The sequence below is a fragment of the Mobula hypostoma genome, chromosome 3, assembly GCF_963921235.1.
Source record: "Mobula hypostoma chromosome 3, sMobHyp1.1, whole genome shotgun sequence".
In the NCBI taxonomy this organism is placed as follows: domain Eukaryota; kingdom Metazoa; phylum Chordata; class Chondrichthyes; order Myliobatiformes; family Myliobatidae; genus Mobula; species Mobula hypostoma.
The window spans coordinates 3078055-3102845 of NC_086099.1; the positions used below are offsets into that span (position 1 = coordinate 3078055).

At 44.6% G+C, this 24791-nt stretch overlaps 1 protein-coding gene and 1 long non-coding RNA gene across 3 annotated transcripts in view; one reads left to right on the forward strand and one right to left on the reverse strand.

The window, feature by feature from the left end:
- LOC134343820 (uncharacterized) overlaps positions 1–24791 on the forward strand; it is a 109687-nt gene that overhangs the window by 4478 nt on the left and 80418 nt on the right. For both annotated transcript variants that reach the window (XR_010017325.1, XR_010017326.1), the window contains exon 2: positions 23545–23695. This is a non-coding gene — a long non-coding RNA (uncharacterized LOC134343820). The remainder of the gene's footprint in view (positions 1–23544; positions 23696–24791) is intronic.
- The window catches only part of LOC134343819 (lipoxygenase homology domain-containing protein 1-like), a 345249-nt gene continuing 343349 nt past the window's right edge, over positions 22892–24791 (reverse strand). The window contains exon 47 of the mRNA XM_063042573.1: positions 22892–23839. Coding sequence (XP_062898643.1) covers positions 23359–23839 — 481 coding nt within the window. The 3' untranslated portion in view covers positions 22892–23358. The remainder of the gene's footprint in view (positions 23840–24791) is intronic.

Consider the following 24791-nt stretch of genomic DNA (forward strand, 5'->3'; position numbering starts at 1 on the left):
TACATATTTTCCCTTGTTTGTCAAAGGGGCAATGTTATGATCGTCATAGGAGATTTCAACATGCAGATCAATTGGGAAAATCAGGTTGGTAGTGGATCTCAAGAGAGTGAGTTTGTTGAGTACCTACGAGATAGTTTGTTTTTAGAGCAGTTTGTCATTGAGCCTACTTGGGGATCAGCTATATTGGAATGGGTGTTATGTAATGAACTGAGGTGACTAGGGAGCTTAAGGTAGAAGAACCCTGAGGAACCAGTGATCACAATATGATTGAGTTCAACCTGAAATTTGATAGGGAGGAAGTAAAGTCTGACGTAGCAGTATTTCAGTGGAGTAAAGGAAATTACAGTGGCATGAGAGAGGAGTTGGCCAAAGTAAATTGGAAAGAGATTCTGGCAGGGATGACAGCAGAGCAGCAATGGTGTGAGTTTCTGGGAAAAAATGAGGAAGGTGCAGGATAGATGTATTCCAAAAACAAAGAAATATTCTATTGGCAAAATGATACAACCATGGCTGACATGGGAAATCAAATCTAAGTCAAAGCAAAAAAAAGGGCAGACAACAAAGCAAAAAATAGCGTTAAGAATAGGATTGGGAGGCTTTTAAAAACCTACAGAGAGCAACTGAAAGAATTATTAGGAGGGAAAAATGAAATGTAAAAGCAAGCTAGGTAACAATATCAAAGTGGATAAAGCTTTTTCAAGTATATAAAAATTAATAGAGATATGAGAGTGGATAGTGGACTGCTAAAAAAGAGGCTGGAGGAATAGTAATGTGGGATAAGGGACGGCTGATGAACTAAAGGAGTATTTTGCATCAGTCTTCCTGTGGAAGACACCAGTAGTGTGCCAGATATTGAGAGTGTGAAGGAAGAGAAGTGGGTGCAAGAGAGAAGCTGCTCAGAAAGCTGAAAGACCTAAAGGTACATAGGTCACCCGGACCAGATGAACTGCACCCTGGGGTTCTGAAAGAGAGATTGTGGTGGCATTAGTAAGTGCACAGATATAAATGTTAGAAGAGAAGTAAGAAAGAATAAAAAAAAGTTACCACAAACAGTCTAACAGGAGAGGGTGTAGGTTAATTCATTATAGAGCCTCATGGCCGAGGGTAGGAATGCCCTCATATAGCGCTCCTTGGAGCAGCACAGTTGTCTTAGTCTGTCACCAAAATGCTCCTCTGTTCAGCCAAGGTGGTGTGCAGAGACTGATGGTTTATGTGTGAGGGAAGGTTAGATTGATCTTGGAGTACGTTAAAAGACACAACTTTGTGGGCTGAAGGGCCTGTACTGGGCTGTAATGTTCTATGTTCTAAGGATTTGTATCTGTTTGTGTAAAGAAATGATGCCCCTCTGTCCTGAGGCTGTGTGCCCTCTTGTCCTAGGATCACCCATGTGGGAATCATCCTTTCCACATCTACTCCGCGTGGGAATCATCCTCCGTCTCGGCCTTTCAACATTGGAAAGGTTTCAATGAGATTCCTTCTAATCCGGACTTCCTTCTAAATTCCAGCCCCCAGCTCCCTGTGTATAGTCTGCCTTCATGTTAAGATCTGAAATATTTAACAATGAAATGTGGGGTGAGAAAAATTAACTTCAGTCAAGGAGCCACTGGTTCAGAATCAGGCACATCTCCAGCATATATTGTGGAATTTGATGTCTTTACCGCAGCAGTACAATTAATAGATAATAATAAACTCTGAATTACATTATCTATATTAAATGACTGTGTGGCTACCATCTATAAATTCACTGATGTTACAACGTACAGGAGCAAGACACACCAGCTGGTGGAATGGTGCCACAGCAACAACCTGGCACTCAACGTCAGTAAGACGAAAGAGCTGATTGTGGACTTCAGGAAGGGTAAGACGAAGGAACACATACCAATCCTCATAGAGGGATCAGGATTAGAAAGAGTGAGCAACTTCCATTTCCTGGGTGTCAATATTTATGAGGACCTACTAACCTCACCTCTTACTTTGCACTACTTGTTTAATTTAACTATTTAATATAGAGACTTACTGTAATTCACAATATTTTGCCTCTATTATTATGTATTGCATTGTGCTGCTCCCTCAAAGTTAACAAATTTCATGACAAATGCCAATGATATTAAACCAGATTCTGGTTCATGGATCCTCTGTCCATTCAGAAATCGGATGGCAGAGGGGAGGAAGCCGTTCCTGAATCTCTGAGTGTGTGCCTTCAGGCTCCTGTACATCCTACCTGATGGTAACAGTGAGAAAAGGGCGTGTCCTGGGTGGAGGGGTCCTTCATGATGGGTGCTGCCTTTTTGAGGCACTGCTCCTTGTAGTGTTAGAGATTGTGGTGGCATCAGAAATGATTTTTCAAAAATCATTGGACTCTGGCATAGTGCCAGAGGACTGGAAATTTGCAAATATCACTCCACTCTTTGAGAAAGGAGAAAGGCAGCAGAAAGGAAATTATAGACTAGTTAGAACATTGAATCTTTGTGGGTGGAGTTAAGAAACTGCAAGGGTGAAAAAAAATTATGGGAATCATATATAGGGCTCCAAATATAGCCAAGATGTGGGTGGGGTTGAGACTGCAAAGGGAACTGTGAGAGGCATGTAGTAAGAGTAATGTTGCAATTGTAATGGGGGACTTCAATATGCACGGGGATTGGGAAAATCAGGTTGGTGTCGGATCGCAAGAAAGGGAATTTGTTGGAATTCCTATGAGATAGATTTTTAGAGCAACTTGTGCTTGAGCCTACTCGGGCAAAGGCTATCTTAGATTGGGTAATAACCCAGATGTTATTAGGCAGGTTAACGTAAAGGAACCCTCAGGCAGTGATCATGATTGATTCATTTTGCAATTTGAGAGAGAGAAGCACTACTCATGTGTATCAGTATTGCAATGGAATGAAGGGAATTACAGAGGCATGAGAGAGGAGATTGCCCAGGTGGATTGGTGGAGGATACTGGCAGGGATGATGACAGAGCAGAGATGGCTGAAGTTTCTGGGAATAGTTCACAAGGCAGAGGATAGATTTGTCTCACAGAGGAAGAAGTTCCCAAATGGCAGGGGTAGGTTACCATGACTGACAAGGGAAGTTCAGGACTGCATAAAAGCCAAGGAAAGGGCATATAAGATAGCAAATGTGAGTGGGAAGTTGGATGATTGGGAAGCTTTTAAAATCAAACAAAAGGCAACTAAAAAAGCTATAAGAAGTGAAAAGATGAAATATGAAGGCAAACTAGCTGAAGCAGAATTAAGGAGAATACCAAAAGCAGAATCCCAAAAGCTTTTTCAGTAATATAAAGAAGTGAAAAGGAGGTGAGAGTTGATATTGGACCACTGGAAAATGATGCTGGAGAGGCAGTAATGGGGGACAAAGAAATGGCAGATGAACTGAATGGGTACTTTGCATCAGTCTTCACTGTGGAAGACACTAGCAGTGTGCCAGAGGTCCGTGAGTGTCAGAGAGCAGGAGTGAGTACTATACCAAAGGAAAAAGTGCGAGGCTAACTGTAAGGTCTTAAGGTGGATAAGTCACCTGGACCAGATGGACTACATCCCAGAGTCCTGAGAGAGGTTGCTGAAGAGATAATAGATGCATTGGTCATGATCTTTCAAGAATCACTTGATTCTGGCATGGTCCCAGAAAACTGGAAAATTGCAAATGTCACTCCACTCTTTAAGAAGGGAGGAAGACAAAAGAAAGGAAGTTTTGGACAAGTCAGCCTGACCTCAGTGGTTGGGAAAGTGTTGGAGTCTATTATTAAGAATGAGGTTTCAGGATACTTGGAGACGAATGATAAAATAAGTCAAAGTCAGCCTGGTTTCCCTGAAGGGAAATCTTGCCTGACAAGTAGAATTCTTCGAGAAAGTAAGCAGCAGGGTGGACAAAGGAGAGGCAGTGGATGTCATTTACTTGTATTTTCCAAAGGCATTTGATAAAGTGCCACATATGAGGCTACTTAACAAGATAAAATCCTATGGCGTTACAAAAAAGATACTGACATGGATAGAGGAATGGCGAACAGACAGGAGGCAGTGAGTGGGAATAAAACAGGGCCTTTTCTGGTTGGTTGCCAGTAATGAGCGGTGTTCCTTAGGGGTCAGTATTGGGACTGCTACTGTTCACAATATTTATCAATGATTTAGAAACATAGAAAACCTACAGCACAATACAGGCCATTTGGCCCACAAAGCTGTGCCGAACATGTACTTACCTTAGAAATTACTAGGCTTATTCATAGCCCTCTATTTTTCTAAGCTCCATGTATCCATCCAGGAGTCTCTTAAAAGACCCTATCGTTTCCGCCTCCACCACCGTCGCCAGCAACCCATTCCACACACTCACCAATCTCTGCGTAAAAAACTTACCCCTGACATCTCCACTCTTTGCCTTCTGTGGGCAAGCCAGTTCAGGATCCACAAAGCAATGTCCCCTTGGATCCCATGCCTCCTTACTTTCTCAATAAGCCTTGCATGGGGTACCTTATCAAATGACTTGCTAAAATCCATATACACTACATCTACTGTTCTACCTTCATCAATGTGTTCAGTCACATCATCAAAAAATTCTATCAGGCTCGTAAGGCACGACCCCCCCTTTGACAAAGCCATGCTGACTTTTCCTAATCATAGTATGCCTCTGCAAATGTCAGTGCATTTGGGGAGGGTTTAAACTAGATTTGCAGGGGGATGGGAACCAGAATGCCAGAGCAGATAGTGGAGCAGGGGTGAAAATAAATGATGTTAAAAGTTCATGCAAAGTCACAAGTAGAAGGGTTGTGTGTGGTGGTAATAATCTTCTGAGGTGTGTCTATTTCAGTGCAAGGAGTATTGTGGGTAAGGCTGATGAGCTGAGGGCGTGGATTGACACATGGAATTACGACTTTTTAGCCATTAGTGAAACTTGGCTACAGGAGGGGCAGGACTGGCAGCTTAATGTTCCAGGGTTCCGATGTTTCAGACGTGATAGAGGCAGAGGAATGAAGGGTGGGGGGCAGGATGGCATTGCTAGTCAGGGAAAATGTTACAGCAGTGCTCAGGCAGGACAGATTAGAGGGCTTGTCTACCGAGGCCATATGGGTGGAGCTGAGAAACAGGAAAGGTATGACCACATTAATGGGGTTGTATTATAGACCACCCAATAGTCAGCGAGAATTGGAGGAGCAAATCTGCAGAGAGATAGCAGATAACAGGAAACATAAAGTTGTGATAGTAGGGGATTTTGATTTTCCGCGTATTGATTGGGATTCCCATACTGTTAAAGGTCTAGATGGGTTAAGAGTTTGTAAAATGTGTTCAGGGAAGTTTTCTAAATCAGTATATCGAGATACCAACTAGAGAGGATGCAATATTGGATCTCCTATTAAGAAACGAGTTAGGACAGGTGATGGAAGTGTGTGTAGGGGAACATTTTGATTCCAGTGATCATAACACCAATAATTTCAACTTGATCATGGATAAAGATAGATCTGGTCCTCGGGTTGAGGTTCTAAACTAGAAGAAGGCCAAATTTGAAGAAATGAGAAAAGATCTAAAAAGCGTGGATTGGGACAGGTTGTTCTCTGGCAAGGATGTGATCGGTAAGTGGGAAGCCTTCAAAGGAGAAATTTTGAGAGTGCAGAATTTGTATGTTCCTGTCAGGATTAAAGGCAAAGCGAATAAGAATAAGGAACCTTGGTTCTCAAGGGGTATTGGAACTCTGATAAAGAAGAAAAGAGAGATGTATGACATGTATAGGAAACAGGGAGCAAATAAGGTGCTTGAGGTGCATAAAAAGTGCAAAAAAATACTTAAGAAATCAGGAGGGCTGAAAGAAGACATGAGGTTGCTTTGGTAGTCAAGGTGAAGGATAATCCAAAGAGCTTCTACAGGTATATTAAGAGGAAAAGGATAGTAAGGGATAAAATTGGTCCTCTTGAAGATCATAGTGGTCGGCTATGTGCGGAACCAAAACAAATGGGGGAGATCTTCGGCAGTTGAACGGGGCACGACTGCGCAAGCGCGTGTAAGTCGGACCTTGAGGCAGCAGGAGTGTTTAAAAGCGAGAAGATTAACCGAGCGGGTGACGGGGTAGAGGGAGACAGAGTAGGAAGGCTTTGGCTCCTGAGGCCTCGGCGAGCAGAGGCTGAGGTCGAGCTTCACTCCGAGTAAGGTAAGGCTGGGTAAGTTCCTTTAATAAATCTAATTACCTTAGGAGTAGGTAATGGAGGCAGCAGTCAGGGCAGTCGAGTGCTCCGTTTGCAGGATGTGGGAAGTCAGGGCGAGCACAATCGTCCCTGATAACTACACCAGCGAAAGGTGCATCCAGCTGCAGCTCCTGACAAACCGAGTTAGGGAACTGGAGCTGGAGCTGGGTGAACTTTGGATCATTTGGGAGGCAGAGGCAGAAATAGAGAGGAGTTACAGGGAGATAGTCACCCCTAAGAGTCAAGAAACAGGTAGCTGGGTGACTGTCAGGAGAGGGAGGGGGAATAGACAGAATGAGCAGAGTACCCCTGTGGTCGTTCCCACCAATAATAAATGCATCATTTTGGATACTGTTGATGGAGACGACCTACCAGGGACAAGTTGCAGTGGTTGCGTCTCTGGCACTGAGACTGGACCCTCAGCTCAGAAGAGAAGGAGGGAAAAGAAGAGAGCAGTAGTGATAGGGGATTCGATAGTTAGGGGGACAGATAAGAGATTCTGTGGAAGAGATCGAGAATCCTGGATGGTCTATTGACTCCCTGGTGCCAAGGTCCATGATATCTCGGATCGAGTTCTCAGTATTCTCAAGAGGGAGGGTGAGCAGCTGGATGTCGTGGTCCATGTAGGGACCAATGACATGGGTAGGAAGAGTGAGGAGGTCCTGAAAGGTGAGTTTAGGAAGTTAGGCGCCAAGTTAAAGGACAGGACCTCCAGGATAGAAATCCCAGGATTGCTACCAGTGCCACATGCAGGCGGGTTTAGAAATAGTAAGATAGCGCAGATCAACATGTGGCTGAAGATATGGTGCAGGAGGGAGGGCTTCAGATTTATAGATAATTGGGCAGTTTTCCAGGGAAGGTGGGACCTGTTCTGGAGGGACGATTTACATCTGAACTGGAGGGGGACAAATATTCTTGCAGGTAGGTTTGCTGGAGAGGCTCCAGTGGATTTAAACTAGATACAAGGGGGGAGGGGAACCAGAGTGTAGGAACAGATGTAGGGGAGAAGGAAGAAAAAGAAAATAGTAAAGTTGTTTGCACCATTAGTGATAAACAGAGAGTAAGAGGAGGACAATTTCTTAAATGCGTTTATTTTAATGCTAAGAGCATTATAAGAAAGATGGATGAGCTTAAAGCATGGATTGATACCTGGAAGTATGATGTGGTAACTATTAGTAAAACATGGTTACAGGAGGAGTGTGATTGGCAACTAAATATTCCTGGATTTAATTGCTTCAGGTGTGATAGAATCAGAGGGACAAGAGGAGGAGGTGTTGCATTGCTTGTCAGAGAAAATATTACAGCAGTGCTCTGGCAGGATAGATTAGAGGGCTTGTCTAGGGAGGCTATTTGGGTGGAATTGAGGAGTGGGAAATGTGTAGTAACATGGGGGTATATTATAGACCACCAAATGGGGAACGAGAATTGGAGGAGCAAATTTGTAAGGAGATAGCAGATATTTGTAGTAAGTACATGGTTGTGATTGTGGGAGATTTTAATTTTCCACACATAGACTGGGAAGCCCATACTGTAAAAGGGATGGATGGTTTGGAGTTTGTAAAATGTATGCAGGATAGTTCTTTTGCAGCAATACATAGAGGTACCAACGAGAGAAGGTGCAGTGTTGGATCTCCTGTGAGGGAATGAGACAGGGCAGGTGACAGAGGTATTTGTTTGGGAGCACTTTGGGTCCAGTGATCACAATGGCATTAGTTTCAATATAATTATGGAGAAGGATAGGTCTGGACCCAGGATTGAGATTTTTGATTGGAGAAAGGCTAACTTTGAGGAGGTGCGAAAGGATTTGGAAGGAGTGGATTGGGACAATTTGTTTTATGGGAAGGATGTAATTGAGAAATGGAGGTCATTTAAAGGTGAAATTTGAGGGTACAGAATCTTTATGTTCCTGTTAGGTTGAAAGGAAAGGTTAAAAGTTTTAAAGAGCCATAGTTTTCAAGGGATATTGGAAACAGTTCGAAAAAAGAGAGATATCTACAATAAATATAGGCAGCATGGAGTAAATGAGGTGCTCGAGGAATATAAAGAATGTAAAAAGAATCTTAAGAAAGAAATTAGAAAAGCTAAAAGAAGATACGAGGTTGCTTTGGCAAGTAGGGTGAAAATAAATCCTAAGGGTTTCTACAGTTATATTAATAGCAAAAGGATAGTGAGGGATAAAATTGGGTCCCTTAGGGAATCAGAGTGGACGGCTATGTGCGGAGCCAAAAGAGGTGGGGGAGATTTTGAACAATTTCTTTTCTTCGGTATTCACTAAGGAGAAGGATATTCAATTGTGTAAGGTAAAGGAAACAAGAAGGATAGTTATGGAAAGTATGACGATTAAAGAAGAGGAAGTACTGGCACTTTTAAGGAATTAAAAGTGGATAAGTCTCCGGGTCCGGACAAGATATTCCCCAGGACTTTGAGGGAAGTTAGTGTGGAAATAGCAGGGGCTCTGACAGAAATATTTCAAATGTCATTCGAAATGGGGATGGTGCCGGAGGATTGGCGTATTGCTCATGTGGTTCCATTGTTTAAAAAGGGTTCGAAGAGTAAACCTAGCAATTATCGGCCTGTGAGTTTGACGTCAGTGGTGGGTAAATTGATGGAAAGTATTCTTAAAGATGGTATATATAATTATCTGGATAGACAGGGTCTGATTAGGAACAGTCAACATGGATTTGTGCATGGAAGGTCATGTTTGACAAATCTTACTGAAATGTTTGAAGAGGTTACTAGGAAAGTTGACGAAGGTAAAGAAGTGGATGTTGTCTATATGGACTTCAGTAAGGCCTTTGACAAGGTTCCACACAGAAGGTTAGTTAGGAAGGTTCAATTGTTAGGTATTAATATTGAAGTAGTAAAATGGATTCAGCAGTTGCTGGCTGGGAGACACCAGAGAGTAGTGGTGGATAACTGTGTGTCAGATTGGAGGCCAGTGACTAGTGGTGTGCCTCAGGGATATGTACTGGGTCCAATGTTGTTTGTCATATACATTAATGATCTGGATGATGGGGTGGTAAATTGGATTAGTAAGTATGCAGATGATACTAAGATAGATGCAGTTGTGGATAATGAAGTAGGTTTTCAAAGCTTGCAGAGAAGTTTAGGCCAGTTAGAAGAGTGGGCTGAAAGATGGCAGATGGAGTTTAATGCTGATAAATGTGAGGTGCTACATTTTGGTAGGACTAATTAGTCCTGACGAAGGGTCTCGGCCTGAAACGTCGACTGTACCTCTTCCTAGAGATGCTGCCTGGCTTGCTGTGTTCACCAGCAACCTTGATGTGTGTTGCTTGAATTTCCAGCATCTGCAGAATTCCTGTTGTTTGCATACATGGTAAATGGTAGGGCATTGAAGAATGCAGTCGAACAGAGGGATCTAGGAATAATGGTGCATAGTTCCCTGAAGGTGGAATCTCATGTGGATAGGGTGGTGAAGAAAGCTTTTGGTATGCTGGCCTTTATAAATAGAGTATTGAGTATAGGAGTTGGGATGTAATGTTAAAATTGTACAAGGCATTGGTGAGGCCAAATTTGGAGTATTGTGTACAGTTTTGGTCACCGAGTTATAGGAAAGATGTCAACAAAATAGAGAGAGTAGAGAGAAGATTTACTAGAATGTTACCTGGGTTTCATCACCTAAGTTACAGAGAAAGGTTGAACAAGTTGGGTCTTTATTCTTTGGAACATAGAAGGTTGAGGGGGGCTTGATAGAGGTATTTAAAATTATGAGGGGGATAGATACAGTTGACGTGGATAGGCTTTTTCCATTGAGAGTGGGGGATATTCAAACAAGGGGACGTGAGTTGAGAGTTAAAGGGCAAAAGTTTAGGGGTAACATGAGGGGGAACTTCTTTACTCAGAGAGTGGTAGCTGTGTGGAATGAGCTTCCAGCAGAAGTGGTTGAGGCAGGTTCTAAGTTGTCGTTTAAAGTTAAATTGGATAGATATATGGACAGGAAAGGAATGGAGGGTTATGGGGTGAGTGCAGGTCGGTGGGACTAGGTGAGAGTAAGAGTTTGGCACGGACTAGAAGGGCCGAGATGGCCTGTTTCTGTGCTGTAATTGTTATATTGATTATATCGTAAATGGGTTTTTTGCAGCTGTATTTACTAAGGAAACTGGCATGGAGTCAATGGAAGTAAGGCAAACAAGTAGTGAGGTCATGGACCCTATACAGATTGAGGAGGAGGAGGTGCTTACTACCTTGAGGCAAATCAGAGTAGATAAATCCCCAGGACCTGACAGGGTATTCCCTCAGACCTTGAAGGAGACTAGTGTTGAAATTGCAGGGACCCTGGCAGATATATTTAAGATGTCGGTATCTACGGGTGAGGTGCTGGAGGATTGGAGAGTGGCTCATGTTGTTCCGTTATTTTAAAAGGCTCTAAAAGTAATCCAGGAAATTATAGGCGGGTAAATTTGACATCGGTAGTAGGTAAATTATTGGAAGGAGTACTAAGAGATAGGATCTACAAGTATTTGGATAGACAGGGACTTATTAGGGAGAGTTAACATGGCTTTGTGCGTGGTAGGTCATGTTTAACAAATCTAGTTTTTCGTGGAGGTTACCAGGGAAGTGGATGAAGGGAAGGCAGTGGATATTGTCTACATGGATTTCAGTAAGGCCTTTGACAAGGTCCCGCATGAGAGGTTAGTTAGGAAGATTCAGTCGCTACGTATACATCGAGAGGTGGTAAATTGGATTAGACATTGGCTCAATGGAAGAAGCCAAAGAGTAGTAGTAGAGGATTGGTTCTCAGAGTGGAGGCCTGTGACTAGTGGTGTGCCACAGGGATCAGTGCTGGGTCCATTGTTATTTGTCATCTATATCAATAATCTGGATGATAATGTGGTAAATTGAATCAGCAAATTTGCTGATGATATAAAGATTGGAGGTGTAGTGGACAGAGAGGAAGGTTTTCAAAGCTTGCAGAGGGATTTGGACCAGCTGGAAAAATGGGCTGAAAGATGGCAGATGGAGTTTAATACAGACAAGTGTGGGGTATTGCGGTTTGGAAGGACAAACCAAGGTAGAACATACAAGGTAAATGGTAGGGCACTGAGGAGTGCAGTAGAACAGAGGGATCTGGGAATACAGATACAAAATTCCCTAAAAGTGGTGTCACAGGTAGATAGGGTCGTAAAGAGAGCTTTTGGTACATTGGCCTTTATTAATCGAAGTATTGAGTATAAGAACTGGAATGTTATAGTGAGGTTGTATAAGGCATTGATGAGGCCGAATTTGGAGTATTCTGTGCAGTTTTGGTCACCAAATTACATGAAGGTTATAAATAAGGTTGAAAGAGTGCAGAGAAGGTTTACAAGGATGTTGCCGGGACTTGAGAAACTGAGTTACAGAGAAAGGTTGAATAGGTTAGGACTTTATTCCCTGGAGCGTAGAAGAATGAGGGGAGATTTGATAGAGGTATATAAAATTATGATGGGTATAGATAGAGTGAATGCAAGCAGGCTTTTTCCACTGAGGCAAGGGGAGAAAAAACCAAAGGACATGGGTTAAGGGTGAGGGGGGAAAAGTTTAAAGGGAACATTAGGGGGTGCTTCTTCACACAGAGAGTGGTGGGAGTATGGAATGAGCGGCCAGATGAAGTGGTAAATGTGGGCTCACTTTTAACATTTAAGAAAAACTTGGACAGGTACATGGATGAGAGGTGTATGGAGGGATATGGTCCAGGTGCAGGTCGGTGGGACTAGGCAGAAAAATGGTTCGGCACAGCCAAGAAGGGCCAAAAGGCCTGTTTCTGTGCTGTAATGTTCTATGGTTTCTATGAATCCTGCCTCTCAGTATCTTCTCCAGCAACTTACCAACTAATGAAGTAAGACTCACTGGTCTATAATTTCCAGGGCTATCTCTACCCCCTTTCTTGAATAAGGAACATCCCCAACCCTCTGGAACCTCTCCCGTCCCCATTGATGATGAAACTATCACTGCCAGAGGCTCAGCAACCTCCTCCCTCGCTTCCCACAGTAGCCTAGGTTACATCCCGTCCGGCCCCGGTGACCTATCCAACTTGATGCTTTCCAAAGGCTCCAGCACATCCTGTTCCTTAATATCTACATGCTCAAGCTTTTTAGTCCACTGCAAGTCATCCCTACAATCGCCAAGATCCTTTTACATAGTGAATACTGATGCAAAGTAATAGAACTATAGAACACTACAGCACAGAAAACAGGACATTTGGCCCTTCTAGTCTGTGCCAAAACTTTATTCCGCTAGTCCCATTGACCTGCACCCAGTCCATATCCCTCCAGACCTCTCCCATCCATGTATCTATCCAATTTATTCTTAAAACTTAAGAGGGAGCCCGCATTTACCATGTCAGATGGCAGCTCGTTCCACACTCCCACCACTCTCTGAGTGAAGAGGTTCCCCCTAATGTTCCCCCTAAACCTTTCCCCTTTCACCCTAAAGCCACGACCTCTCATATTTATCTCTCCTAATCTAAGTGGAAAGAGCCTACTCGCATTTACTCTGTCTATACCCCTCATAATTTTGTAAACCTCTATCAAATCCCCCCTCATTCTTCAATGCTCCAAGGAATAGAGTCCTAAGCTGTTCAATCTTTCCCTGTAACTCAACTCCTGAAAACCCGGCAACATCCTAGTAAATCTTCTCTGCACTCTTTCAATCTTACTGATATCCTTCCTATAGTTAGGTGACTAGAACTGTACACAATACTCCAAATTTGGCCTCACCAGTGTCTTATACAACCTCATCATAGCATCCCAACTCCTATGCTCAGTACTTTGATTTATGAATGCTAGGATGCCAAAAGCTTTCTTTACAACCCTGTCTACCTGTGACGCCACTTTCAGGGAATTATGTATCTGAACTCCCAGGTCCCTTTGTTCCTCCGCACTCCTCAGTGCCCTACCATTTACTGTGTATGTCCTACCCTGATTTGTCCTTCCAAAATGCAACACCTCACACTTGTCTGCATTAAATTCTATCTGCCATTTTCTGGACCATTTTTCCAGTTGGTCCAGATCCCTCTGCAAGCTTTGAAAGCCTTCCTCACTGTCCACAACACCTCCAGTCTTAGTGTCATCAGCAAACTTGCTGATCCAATTTACCACATTATCATCTAGATCATTGATATAGACAACAAACAACAATGGTCCCAGCACAGATCCTTGAGGCACACCACTAGTCACAGGCCTCCAGTCTGATAAGCAATCATCCACTACCACTCTCTGTCTTCTCCCACACAGCCAATTTCTAATCCAGTTTACAACCTCTCCATGGATACCTAGTATCTGAACCTTCTGAACTAACCTCCCATGTGGGACCTTGTCAAAGACCTTACTAAAGTCCATGTAGACAACATCCACAGCCTTTCCTTCGTCTACTTTCTTGGTAACTTCCTTGATGAACTCTACAAGTTTTGTTAAACACGATCTACCACACACAAAGCCATGCTGGCTATCCTTAATCAGCCCTTGGCTGTCCAAATACTTGTATAACCAATCTCCCAGAACACCTTCCAATAATTCACCTACTACTAATGTCAGGCTCACCAGCCTGTAATTACCTGGTTTTCTTTTGGAGCCTTTTTTCATTAAGTATCTCTGCTATCTCCGGTTCCATACACACTTTTCCACGGTCACACTTGATTGGTCCTATTCTCTCATGTCTTATCCTCTTGCTGTTCACATACTTGTAGAATGCCTTGGGGTTTTCCTTAATCCTGTCCGCCAAGGCCTTCTCATGGCTCCTTCTGGCTCTCCTAATTTCATTCTTAAGATCCTTCCTGCTAGCCTTATAATCTTCTAGATCTCTATCATTACCTAGTTTTTTGAACCTTTTGTAAGCTTTTCTTCTTGACTAGATTTACAACAGCCTTTGTACACCACGGTTCCTGTGCTCTACCATCCTCTCCCTGTCTCATTGAAACGTATCTACACAGAACCGCACGCAAATATCCCCTGAACATTTGCCACATTTTTTCCATATGTTTCCCTGAGAACATCTGTTTCCAATTTATGCTTCCAAGTTCCTGCCTGATAGCCTCATAGTTCCCCTTACTCCAATTAAACGTTTCCCGAACTTGTCTGTTCCTATCCCTCTACAATGCTATGGTAAAGAAGATAGAATTGTGATCACTATCTCCAAGATGCTCTCCCACTGAGAGATCTGACACCTGACCAGGTTCATCTCCCAATACCAGATCAAGTACAGCCTCTCCTCTTGTAGGCTTATCTACATATTGTGTCAGGAAACCTTCCTGAACACACCTAACAGACTCCACCCCATCTAAACCATTCACTCTAGGGAGTTGCCTGGATTGGGGAGCATGTCTTATGAAAACAGGTTGAGTGATCTTGGCCTTTTCTCCTTGGAGCGATGGAGGATGAGAGGTGACCTGACAGAGGTGTATAAGATGATGAGAGGCATTGATCGTGTGGATAGTCAGAGGCTTTTCCCCAGGGCTGAAATGGCTAGCGTGAGAGGGCATAGTTTTAAGGTGCTTGGAAGTAGGTACAGAGGAGATGTCAGGGGTAAGTTTTTTATGCAGAGAGTGGTGAGTGTGTGGAATGGGCTGCCGGCAACGGTGGTGGAGACGGATATGATAGGGTCTTTTAAGAGACTTTTGGATAGATACATGGAGCTTAGAAAAATAGAGGGCTATGGGTAAGCCTAGTAATTTCTAAGGTAGGGACATGTTCGGCACAAATTTGTGGGCCGAACGCCCCGTAATGTGCTGTAGGTTTTCTAATGTTTGGGAAATTAAAATCTCCCACCAGAACAACCCTGTTATTATTACACCTTTCCAGAATCTGTCTCCCTATCTACTCCTCGATGTCCCTGTTACTATTGGGTGGTCTATAAAAAACATCCAGTAGAGTTATTGACCCTTTCCTATTCCTAACTTCCACCCACAGAGACTCCGTAGACAATCCCTCCATGACATCCACCTTTTCTGCAGCCATGACACTATCTCTGATCAACAGTGCCACGCCCCCACCTCTTTTGCCTCCCTCCCTGTCCTTTCTGAAACATCTAAAACCCAGCCCTTGAAGTAGCCATTCCTGTCCCTGAGCCATCCAAGTCTGTAATGGCCGCAAGATCATATCTCCAAGTACTGATCCACGCTCTAAGCTCATCCGCTTTGTTCATAATACTCCTCGCGTTAAAATAGACACATCTCAAACCATCGGTCTGAGTGCGTCCCTTCTCTATCACCTCCCTATCCTCCCTCCCACACTGCCTACAAACTTTCTCTATTTGTGAGCCAACCTCCCTTTCCTCCATCACTTCAGTTCGGTTCCCATCCCCCAGCAAATCTAGTTTAAACTCTCCCCAATAGCCCTAGCAAACCTCCCTGCCAGGATATTGGTCCCCCTGGGATTCAAGTGCAACTCATCCTTTTTGTACAGGTCACACCTGCCCCAAAAGAGGTCCCAATGATCCAGAAATTTGAATCCCTGCCCCCTGCTCCAATCCCTCAGCCGCACATTTATCCTCCACTTCATTCTATTCCTATTCTCACTGTTACATGGCACTGGCAGTAATCTCGAGATTACTACCTTTGTGGGCCTGCTTCTCAAATTCCTTCCTAACTCCCTGTACTCTGTTCTCAGGACCGCCTCCCTTTTGCTACCTATGTCATTGGTACCAATATGTACCACGACCTCTGGCTGTTCTCCTTCCCACTTCAAGATATCATGGACGTGATCAGAAACATCCCGGAGCCTGGCACCTGGGAGGCAAACTACCATTCGTGTTTCTTTCCTGCGTCCACAGAATTGCCTGTCTGACCCCCTAACTGTAGAGTCCCCTGTCACTACTGCCTTCCTCTTCCTTTCCCTACCCTTCTGAGCCACAGGGCCGGACTCTAGCTTTCCCCAGGTAGGCTTCCCTCGCCCCCCAGTAGTACTCAAACAGGAGTACTAATTGTCAAGGGGGACAGCCACAGGGGTACTCTCTCGTATCTGACTCTTGCCCTTCCCTCTCCTGACTGTTACCCACTTATCTGTCTCTCGAGGCCCTGGTGTGACTACTTGCCTACAGCTCCTCTCTATCACCTCCTCGCTCTCCCTGACCAGACGAAGGTCATCGAGCTGCATCTCCAGTTCCCTAACCCGGTCCCTAAGGAGCTGCAGCTCGACACACTGGGTGCAGATGTGGCCGTCCGGGAGGCTGGGAGTCTCCAGAACTTCCCACATTTGACACTGAGCACAGAACACGGGTCTCACACACATTCTTCCTGTCTGTATTCTGCACAGATAACCTAACCTCACCTCGACCCGATATCGTCGAAGCCCCGATGAGCCAAACCCTTCCTACTCTGTCTCCCTCTACTCTGACACCCGCTGTATAAATCTGTCTTCTTCTTAAACTCGTCTTGCTGTTCTCACTGGCTGACGCCCACGTGCTTGCGCAGTCGTACCCCGTTCAAACCGCTGAAGAAATTACTGTCGCGTTTCTGTCAGCTTGAAGCAATCTGGCTATTCTCCTCTGATCTCTCTCATTAACAAGGTGATTTCACCCACAGAACTGCCTCCACTGCATTATTGTTGTTTTTTGCACTATTCTCTGTAAAGTCTAGAGACTGTTACGTGTGAAAACCCCAGCAGATCAGCTGTTTCTGAGATACTCAAACCACCCTATAATCATTCCACAGTCCACGTCACTTAACATTTCTTCCCCATTCTGATGTTTGGTCTTAATAACTGAACCTCTTTGCCTTCTGAGGTTTTACAGTGGTTGGCAAAAGCTTTAAGGTGCATTGCTGCTACCTACTGGACAGAAGTGTGGGTCAGGATATCTGATCCTATATATTTACATTTGTATCAAATTCTATATAAAAAGACCTGTATTCCTAAGGAATATTTAAAGCAATTATTCTGTAAACCACACAAAAGTTGCTGGTGAACGCAGCAGGCCAGTCAGCATCTCTAGGAAGAGGTACAGTCGACGATTTGGGCTGAGACCCTTCGTCAGGACTAACTGAAAGAAGAGCGAGTAAGAGATTTGAAAGTGGGAGGGGGAGGAGGAGATCTGAAATGATAGGAGAAGACAGGAGGGGGAGGGATGGAGCCAAGAGCTGGACAGGTGATTAGCAAAAGGGATATGAGAGAATCATGGGACAGGAGGCCCAGGAAGAAGGAAAGGGGGGAGGGGGGAAAAAAACCGAGAAGATGGGCAAGAGGTATAGTCAGAGGGACAAAAAGGGGGCACTTCACCTGTGAGTTGGCTGGGGTGATATACTGCGTCCGGTGCTCCCGATGCAGCCTTCTATATATTGGCGAGACCCGACGCAGACTGGGAGACCGTTTCGCTGAACACCTACGCTCTGTCTGCCAGAGAAAGCAGGATCTCCCAGTGGCCACACATTTTAATTCCATGTCCCATTCCCATTCTGATATGTCTATCCACGGCCTCCTCTACTGTAAAGATGAAGCCACACTCAGGTTGGAGGAACAACACCTTATATTCCGTCTGGGTAGCCTCCAACCTGATGGCATGAACATTGACTTCTCAAACTTACGCTAATGCCCCACCTCCCCCTCGTACCCCATCCGTTATTTATTTATATACATACATTCTTTCTCTCCCTCTCCTTTTTTTCCCTCTGTCCCTCTCACTTGCCCATCCTCTGGGCTCCCCCCCCCTTTTCTTTCTCCCTGGGCCTCCTGTCCCATGATCCTCTCGTATCCCCCTTGCCAATCATCTGTCCAGCTCTCGGCTCCATCCCTCCCCCTCCTGTCTTCTCCTATCACTTTGGATCTCCCCCTCCCCCTCCCACTTTCCAATCTCTTGCTAGCTCTTCTTTCAGTTAGTCCTGACCAAGGGTCTCAGCCCGAAACGTCGACTGTACCTCTTCCTAGAGATGCTGCCTGGCCTGCTGCGTTCACCAGCAACTTTTGTGTGTGTTGCTTGAAATTCCAGCATCTGCAGATTTCCTCGTGTTTGCGTTTTTAAATCCTGTAATCCTTTCTGCAAGATTTTGTTAATGTTAAATTGTATTTTTTTTATTTATTGAGATCACATGGAACAGGCCCCTCCAGTTCTTTGAGCGAGCTGCCCAGTAATCCCCCTTTTTAACCCTGGCCTAATCACAGAACAATTTACAACGACCAGTTAGCCTACCAACAGGTACGTCTTTAGACTGTGAGAGGAAGCTGGAGCACCTGGAGGAAACCCACGCGGTCACTGTAAGAAATTTTATTTTATTCCACAACAGCTTTAAAATCAACCATCCCTCTCTTGATTATATCTTGGACACCTCACTGGTACATGCCCAGCCACTTCTTGTTGATTATAAAACTCGCACCTCCCATTATTGTGATTCTTCATTAAAAACAATGTATTATTTAACCCTGTGTGCCAAACCTCAATCTCCATATTATCACCTCCTCCTTCCCGCTCTTTCCTGCATTCCTCACCTTTCCCATTGCTTTCCGGACATCGTAAAGATTTCTTCTTGTTCTCTTTTCATCCCATTGCTTTCTCCACATTTTAAAATAAATCACTTTCAATAATTTTTTTAAAAATTTAGCCTTTACTGTAATTTATTTGAATGTCCACATCTCTCAACTAACAACTGAACCTCTTGACCACATCTGCATGCTTTAATACATTGAGTTGCTGCCATATGATTGGCTGATTAGATATTTGCATGAATGGGCGATGAGTGACCACCGTGCACAGGGAAGCTGCCCACTTCCTGAGCACCTCCTCTCTGGAGTCAGCTCGGCTACCGTGCTTGACGATCGATGATATATTTGATGCTGTTGGACCTGGGCCTGGGCCTGGCTTTGGTTAGGCTTTATATGCTGATGGTGGGGTTCTGTGGAAAAGGGGTCGTAATACTGCCTGTGTGCTAAGGTCTGTGCGGTTTCATATTTTCTGCTTTTAAGTCAAAATGTATGTTTTTTACTCGGAAACACTGTATTACATTCACCTTACTCTGTATGCGTGTTCGCTGTCTAGGCTTCCTGTGGTTAAATATTTGGGTCTATGGCCGGATGCGAGACTGACTTACAGAACACATACAAAGTTTTTGAAGGATAAATGCATGCAGGTTATTAACTTTATGCGCTGCGGCTGGGTATGACCGGGGAGCTTCTATTGACAACTTTAATATACTCTTGTCTGGATTATATGGGAAACAGCTCGTTCAGTTTCATATCGGTTGGGTGTTCTGCAGGCTAGTTCACTTTGAATCTGTAGTGGACCATCAGAGGGCTCAGCCAGCGATGCACTGGGGGTTGAACTGGGCCAGATGCTCGACTTGCAGAGAGGAAAGTTGAGCCTTGCATATTGAACTTTGGTAGTAGGATGGGGTGTCCCATTTGACGTATGAGGTAGGCAAGTGCCATGTTAGCATTCATTTCAAGAGGTCTAGAATACAAGAGCAGGGATGTGATGCTGAGGCCTTATAAGGCACTGGTGAGGCCTCACCTTGATTATTGTGAACAGTTTTGGGCCCCTCATCTTAGAAAAGATGTTCTGGCATTGGAGAGGGTCCAGAGGAGGTTCACAAGGATGATTCCAGCAATGAAAGAGTTATCATACAAGGAATGTTTGCTGGCTCCTGGTCTGTGCCTGTTGGAATTCAGAAGGATGAAGGGGGATCTCATTGAAACATTTCGAATGTTGAAAGGCCTAGACAGAGTAGATGTGGAAAGGACGTTTCCCGTGGTGGGAGAGTCCAGGACAAGAGTGTTTCTTTGTTTCGTGGCTGCCTGCAAGAAGATGAATCTCAAGGTTGTGCAGACTTAGATGATAAATGTCAACTGTGAACTTTGCAGTCAGTGAAATAAGCAATCAGCAAAAAAACGTATTGTAAAAATCAACTTAACGTTTCTTTATTATGGGATATCAAAGACATGCTTTTATTTTCTTGTTCATAAAAATGAGGCTGTAAAACAAGCAGTTGGACGGTACTGGCCGGTGCTGAGGTGTGTTCAACCAGGCAGTGACCGATCCACCCAAGCGTACAGGGAAGTTTCTCTGATGAGCCCAATCAGAGCGAGGTGTAATATCACTGCCAGGCTGCAGCACAGAGCAAGATACAATAACCATATAGTGCAAAAAGTAGGCAGTGTTTATCGGTTCATTGGCCATTCAGAAATCTGATGGTGGAGCGAAGAAGCTGTTCCTCAAACATTGAGTGTGCGTCTTCAAGACCCTTACCTCCCCCCTGCTGGTGGCAGTGAGAAGAAGGGGTGTCCTGGGTGGTGGAGGTGTTAATAACGGATGCTGCTTTTTTGAGGCATTGCCTGTTGAACTTGACCTTGGTGCTGGGGAGGCCAGTGCTCATGATGGAGCTGGCTGAGAGAACAACCTTCTGCGGCCTTTTCCAGTCCTGTGCAGTGGCCCCTCCACACCAGACAGGGATGCAATGCTTTCCACTATACATCTATAGAGATTTGCTAGTCTGTGGTGACGTACCAAATCTCAAACTCCTAATGAAGACACGAGGACACACACTCAATGTTTTAGAAACACCTTCTTCCCCTCCGCCATCAGATTCCTCAGTGGTCCATGAACACTCCCCCACTGTTCCTCTTTTCCATTATTTAATTAATTGTAACATGTAGTAATTGTATTGCACTGTACTGCCACCACAGACGAACACAGTTCCCAACATTTGTCAACAAAAAGAACCCTAATTCTGAGCCCCAGTCCCTCCCACGAGTTCCACCTCTCACTCACCTTCCCACGAGTTCCATCTCTCATTCACCTTCCCAAGTTCTACCTCTCCCTCATTCACCTTCCCAAGTTCCACCTCTCCCTCACTCACCTTCCCAAGTTCTACCTCTCCTTCACTCCCTCACTCACCTTCCCAAGTTCCACCTTTCCCTCACTCACTTTCCCAAGTTCCACCTCTCCCTCACTCACCTTCCCACGAGTTCCTCCTCTCCCTCACTCACCCTCCCACGAGTTCCTCCTCTCCCTCACTCACCTTCCCAAGTTCTACCTCTCCCTCACTCACCTTCCCAACAGTTTCACTCACTTCCTGCGATCCAGCCTTGGGGGACACAAATACTTTATCTAACAAGCTCAAGGTGATCTCAGTAGTATACCTATTCATAGAAAACTACAACACAGAAACAGGCCCTTCAATTGTCTCATCCATGACAAACTATTAATCTGCCTAATCCCATCGACCACAGCCCTCCATACCCCTCCTATCTACATACCTATCCAAATTTCTCCGAAATGGTGAAATCAAAATTGCATCCATCACTTGTGCTGGCAGCTCATTCCAAACTCTCACCACCTTCTGAGGAAGTTCTCCAGTATTATCTCTTCCAGCCCCATTCTCCTGCCTTCTCTCCATAACCTTTGACACCATGACTAATCACGAACCTATCAACCTCCGTTGTAAATATACCCAATGACTTGGCCTCCACAGCTGTCTGTGGCAATGAAATTCCACAGATTCACCATCCTCTTGTAAAGAAATTCCTCTTTGTCCCTCATCTAAATGGACATCCCTCTGTTCTGAGGCTGTGCTCTCTGGTCCTAAACTCATCCTGTCCATGCTCGCTCTGCCTAGGCCTCTGGTTTCTGAAATAACATTTCAGATTGTTTGGAAACTCTGGGGTTGAAAGTCTCTTTAATGAAGACATCTTTTCTTCAACATTATGTCCGAAGATTCTGAGGTTCTCTGACTTAACAAGAATGGTTTGGCTTGTCTGCTCTCTTGTTGCGTGTTACCACACAAAGCAGTAATTGGCAAAACTTACAATCCATTAATCAGCAAATTAATCTCATCAATTATAGAACTAATGAAATTAATTCTATAACAGATAAATTATAGACAGGGCTAGGATGGCCTTCTGCATTTCAGTTTCCCTGACTTCCTTGGGGACAAATCCAAGGTGAATTTGGATACTTTTTGATTCTCCTCCTCTCCCTCCCACTTGAGAAGCTTGGTGGTACCTGGTGCCACATGTGAGGCCCCTGCTGGAAAATGCTCCAGTCCACTGTTGTGCTGAGTGAGCCAATTTTGGCTAAGATAACAACAAACCAATAACAAACAGTTCAAGATTCCTATCAGGCCAGCTTTTGGAAGTTTGCAAGACTTGAATCTGAGTTGAACCGGACCATGGGTTGAGCAGGAGGTGTATGAAATGAAGTATTGAGGGAGGTCAGTGGAGCCGTAGGGTGTCAAGAGAAGGTTCCTGTCTAAATTAGACCAAGAATGTAAAACATTACATAAAGCCTTTGACCTATGACATTGTGTCAAACTTTCAACCTACTCTGGGATCAATCTAACCCTTTCCTCTCATATAACCCTCCATTTTCCTGTCATCATGTGCCTAAGAGTTTCTTAAATGTCCCTAATGTATCTGCCTCTACCACCACCCCTGACAGCACGTTCCATACACCCACCACTCTCTGTTTAATGAAAGGCACCTCTAACATCCCCTCCAATCACATTAAAATGATGTCCCCTCATATTAGCCATTGTCACTCTGGGGAAAAAAGTCTGGTGATCTACTGCATCTATGCCTCTTATCATCTTGTATACTTCCATCAAGTCATCTTTCATCCTTCTTTGCTCCAAAGAGATGAACCCTAGTTCACTTAACCTATCCTCATAAGATATACCCTTTAATCCAGGCAGCACCCTGGTGAATCTCCTCTGCACCCTCTCTAAACCTTCCTGTAATGAGGCGGCCAGAACCGAGCGCAGTAGTCTGGGTGTGGTCGAACCAGCGTTAGAGAAGCTGCCCTTCAGCGGAGCACTCATTACAGGAAGATACTCAGCTGTCTTCTGCCAAATGTATGAACAGGTTGAGGAGGTCACAAACTTTAGAAATGAAGAAGATGATGGTTCCTGTTTGACTCAAGGATCTCCGAACCACAACAAAGCTGGACCAGAGGTTGTCCATTCAATCCCACCCAACCCAGCTGAAGCAGCCAAGCCCTGGTTCACACTGTTTGGAGATGGTAAGCATTTTCCCTGCTGTCCCCATATCTCAGGCTGCCACGTGTGTGATCGGAGCTTTCCAAACTGATACTGCATAGCTCATAGGACACTTGATAAGAATAAATTATCAAGTGTCCTATGAGCATGATGCCTTTCTGCTAATGATCATCTATTAAAAGCCACCGCTAGGGTACGTTGTCTGTAGCTCCACCTCGGCAGGTGTCTGTATCCTCATTGGAGGAGAGGCTTCCACAGAGAGGAGGGAATGTTCCTACCACAGGTTAGTACTTAGGGTATAACTCTCTGAATATCAGCCCATCTCCTCTCTTCTTATCCAGCCATTTGCCACATGGAAAAATGGTGGTGACACCGGTAGCGGTGTTGGTAATCTCAACACGTTCCAGCATCCAGCCGGCATTTGCTTTGGCATTGTCGTGCTCAATTTTCACCTTGGTTAACTCCCCCAGATCCAGCATCTCCAGGATGAAGCGGTCAGTGCTGCCGCGCTCATAGAGATTCCGGAATTTGTGCTTCAGCCTACGGAGGCCTGAGTCACCGTTCGTTCCGAAAATGGTTATGGAGACATTGGCATCGGTTCCGGCACCCTTCACGTCACCGGTGAGTACAATAATCTCATATTTGACGGGTACTAGACTGCGTACCTTGCTGGCAAAACTCTCCAATACCTTTGTGCACTCAAAGACCTGGCAATCATCTCTCTTGTGGCTGAGCTTTACCTTTGCATTGCACTCAAAGATGTAGCTGAAAAAGAAACGTATTTACGTGATTTCACAGCTAGGGAAACACCGATTACCGTAAAGACGCAAGCCGTCAGGAACCCACATTGTGAGGACAAGCATAGTTTCTGATGAGGGGACCTCACCTTGAAGAACTCTTGAACAATCGAGACTTTTTAAAAACTCATTCATGTCATCTCTATGCAAACAACAGGAATTCTGCAGATGCTGGAAATTCAAGCAACATACATCAAAGTTGCTGGTGAACGCAGCAGGCCAAGCAGCATCTATAGGAAGAGGTACAGTCGACGTTTCAGGCCGAGACCCTTCATCTCGGCCTGAAACGTCGACTGTGCCTCTTCCTATAGATGCTGCTTGGCCTGCTGCGTTCACCAGCAACTTTGATGTATGTTGCATGTCATCTCTATGTCAGATCTGTGTATTTTATCTTCGACTATTCTCCATTTTTGCCTCAGAGATACCCTTTCAAAGTTGGTAAGGAGTGGTAAGGTAATGTAGGTCAGTGTAATGGCAGCTGTAGGTTCAGGGTTCAATACCACTGCTTTCTGTAAGGAGTTTGTATGTTGTCCCTGTGACCGCGGGGGTTTCTCCGGGTGCTTCAGTTCCCTCCTACATTCAAAGGATGTATGGGTTGGGGTTAGTGAGTTCTGGGCTTGCTCAGTTAGCCTCGGAAGCATGGTGACACCTACAAGTTGACCAGCCCCTCCTTGGACTCTGTTGGTCATTGGTGCAACGGCATAATTCATTGTATGCTTTGATGTTTCGACGTACATGTGACAAATAAAGCTAATCTTTGTAAAAGGAGTGGAGGGAGATAACAAATAAGCCCTGGTGGATCAGACTCAAAGGGCTAAATAGCCTAATTGTGCTCCTCGTATTACCATCTAAAACTGGACCTCAAGATCCAATCTGTTGTGGTCAGTTTTATGTTGGTGGGCAATAGATTGAGATGCTAA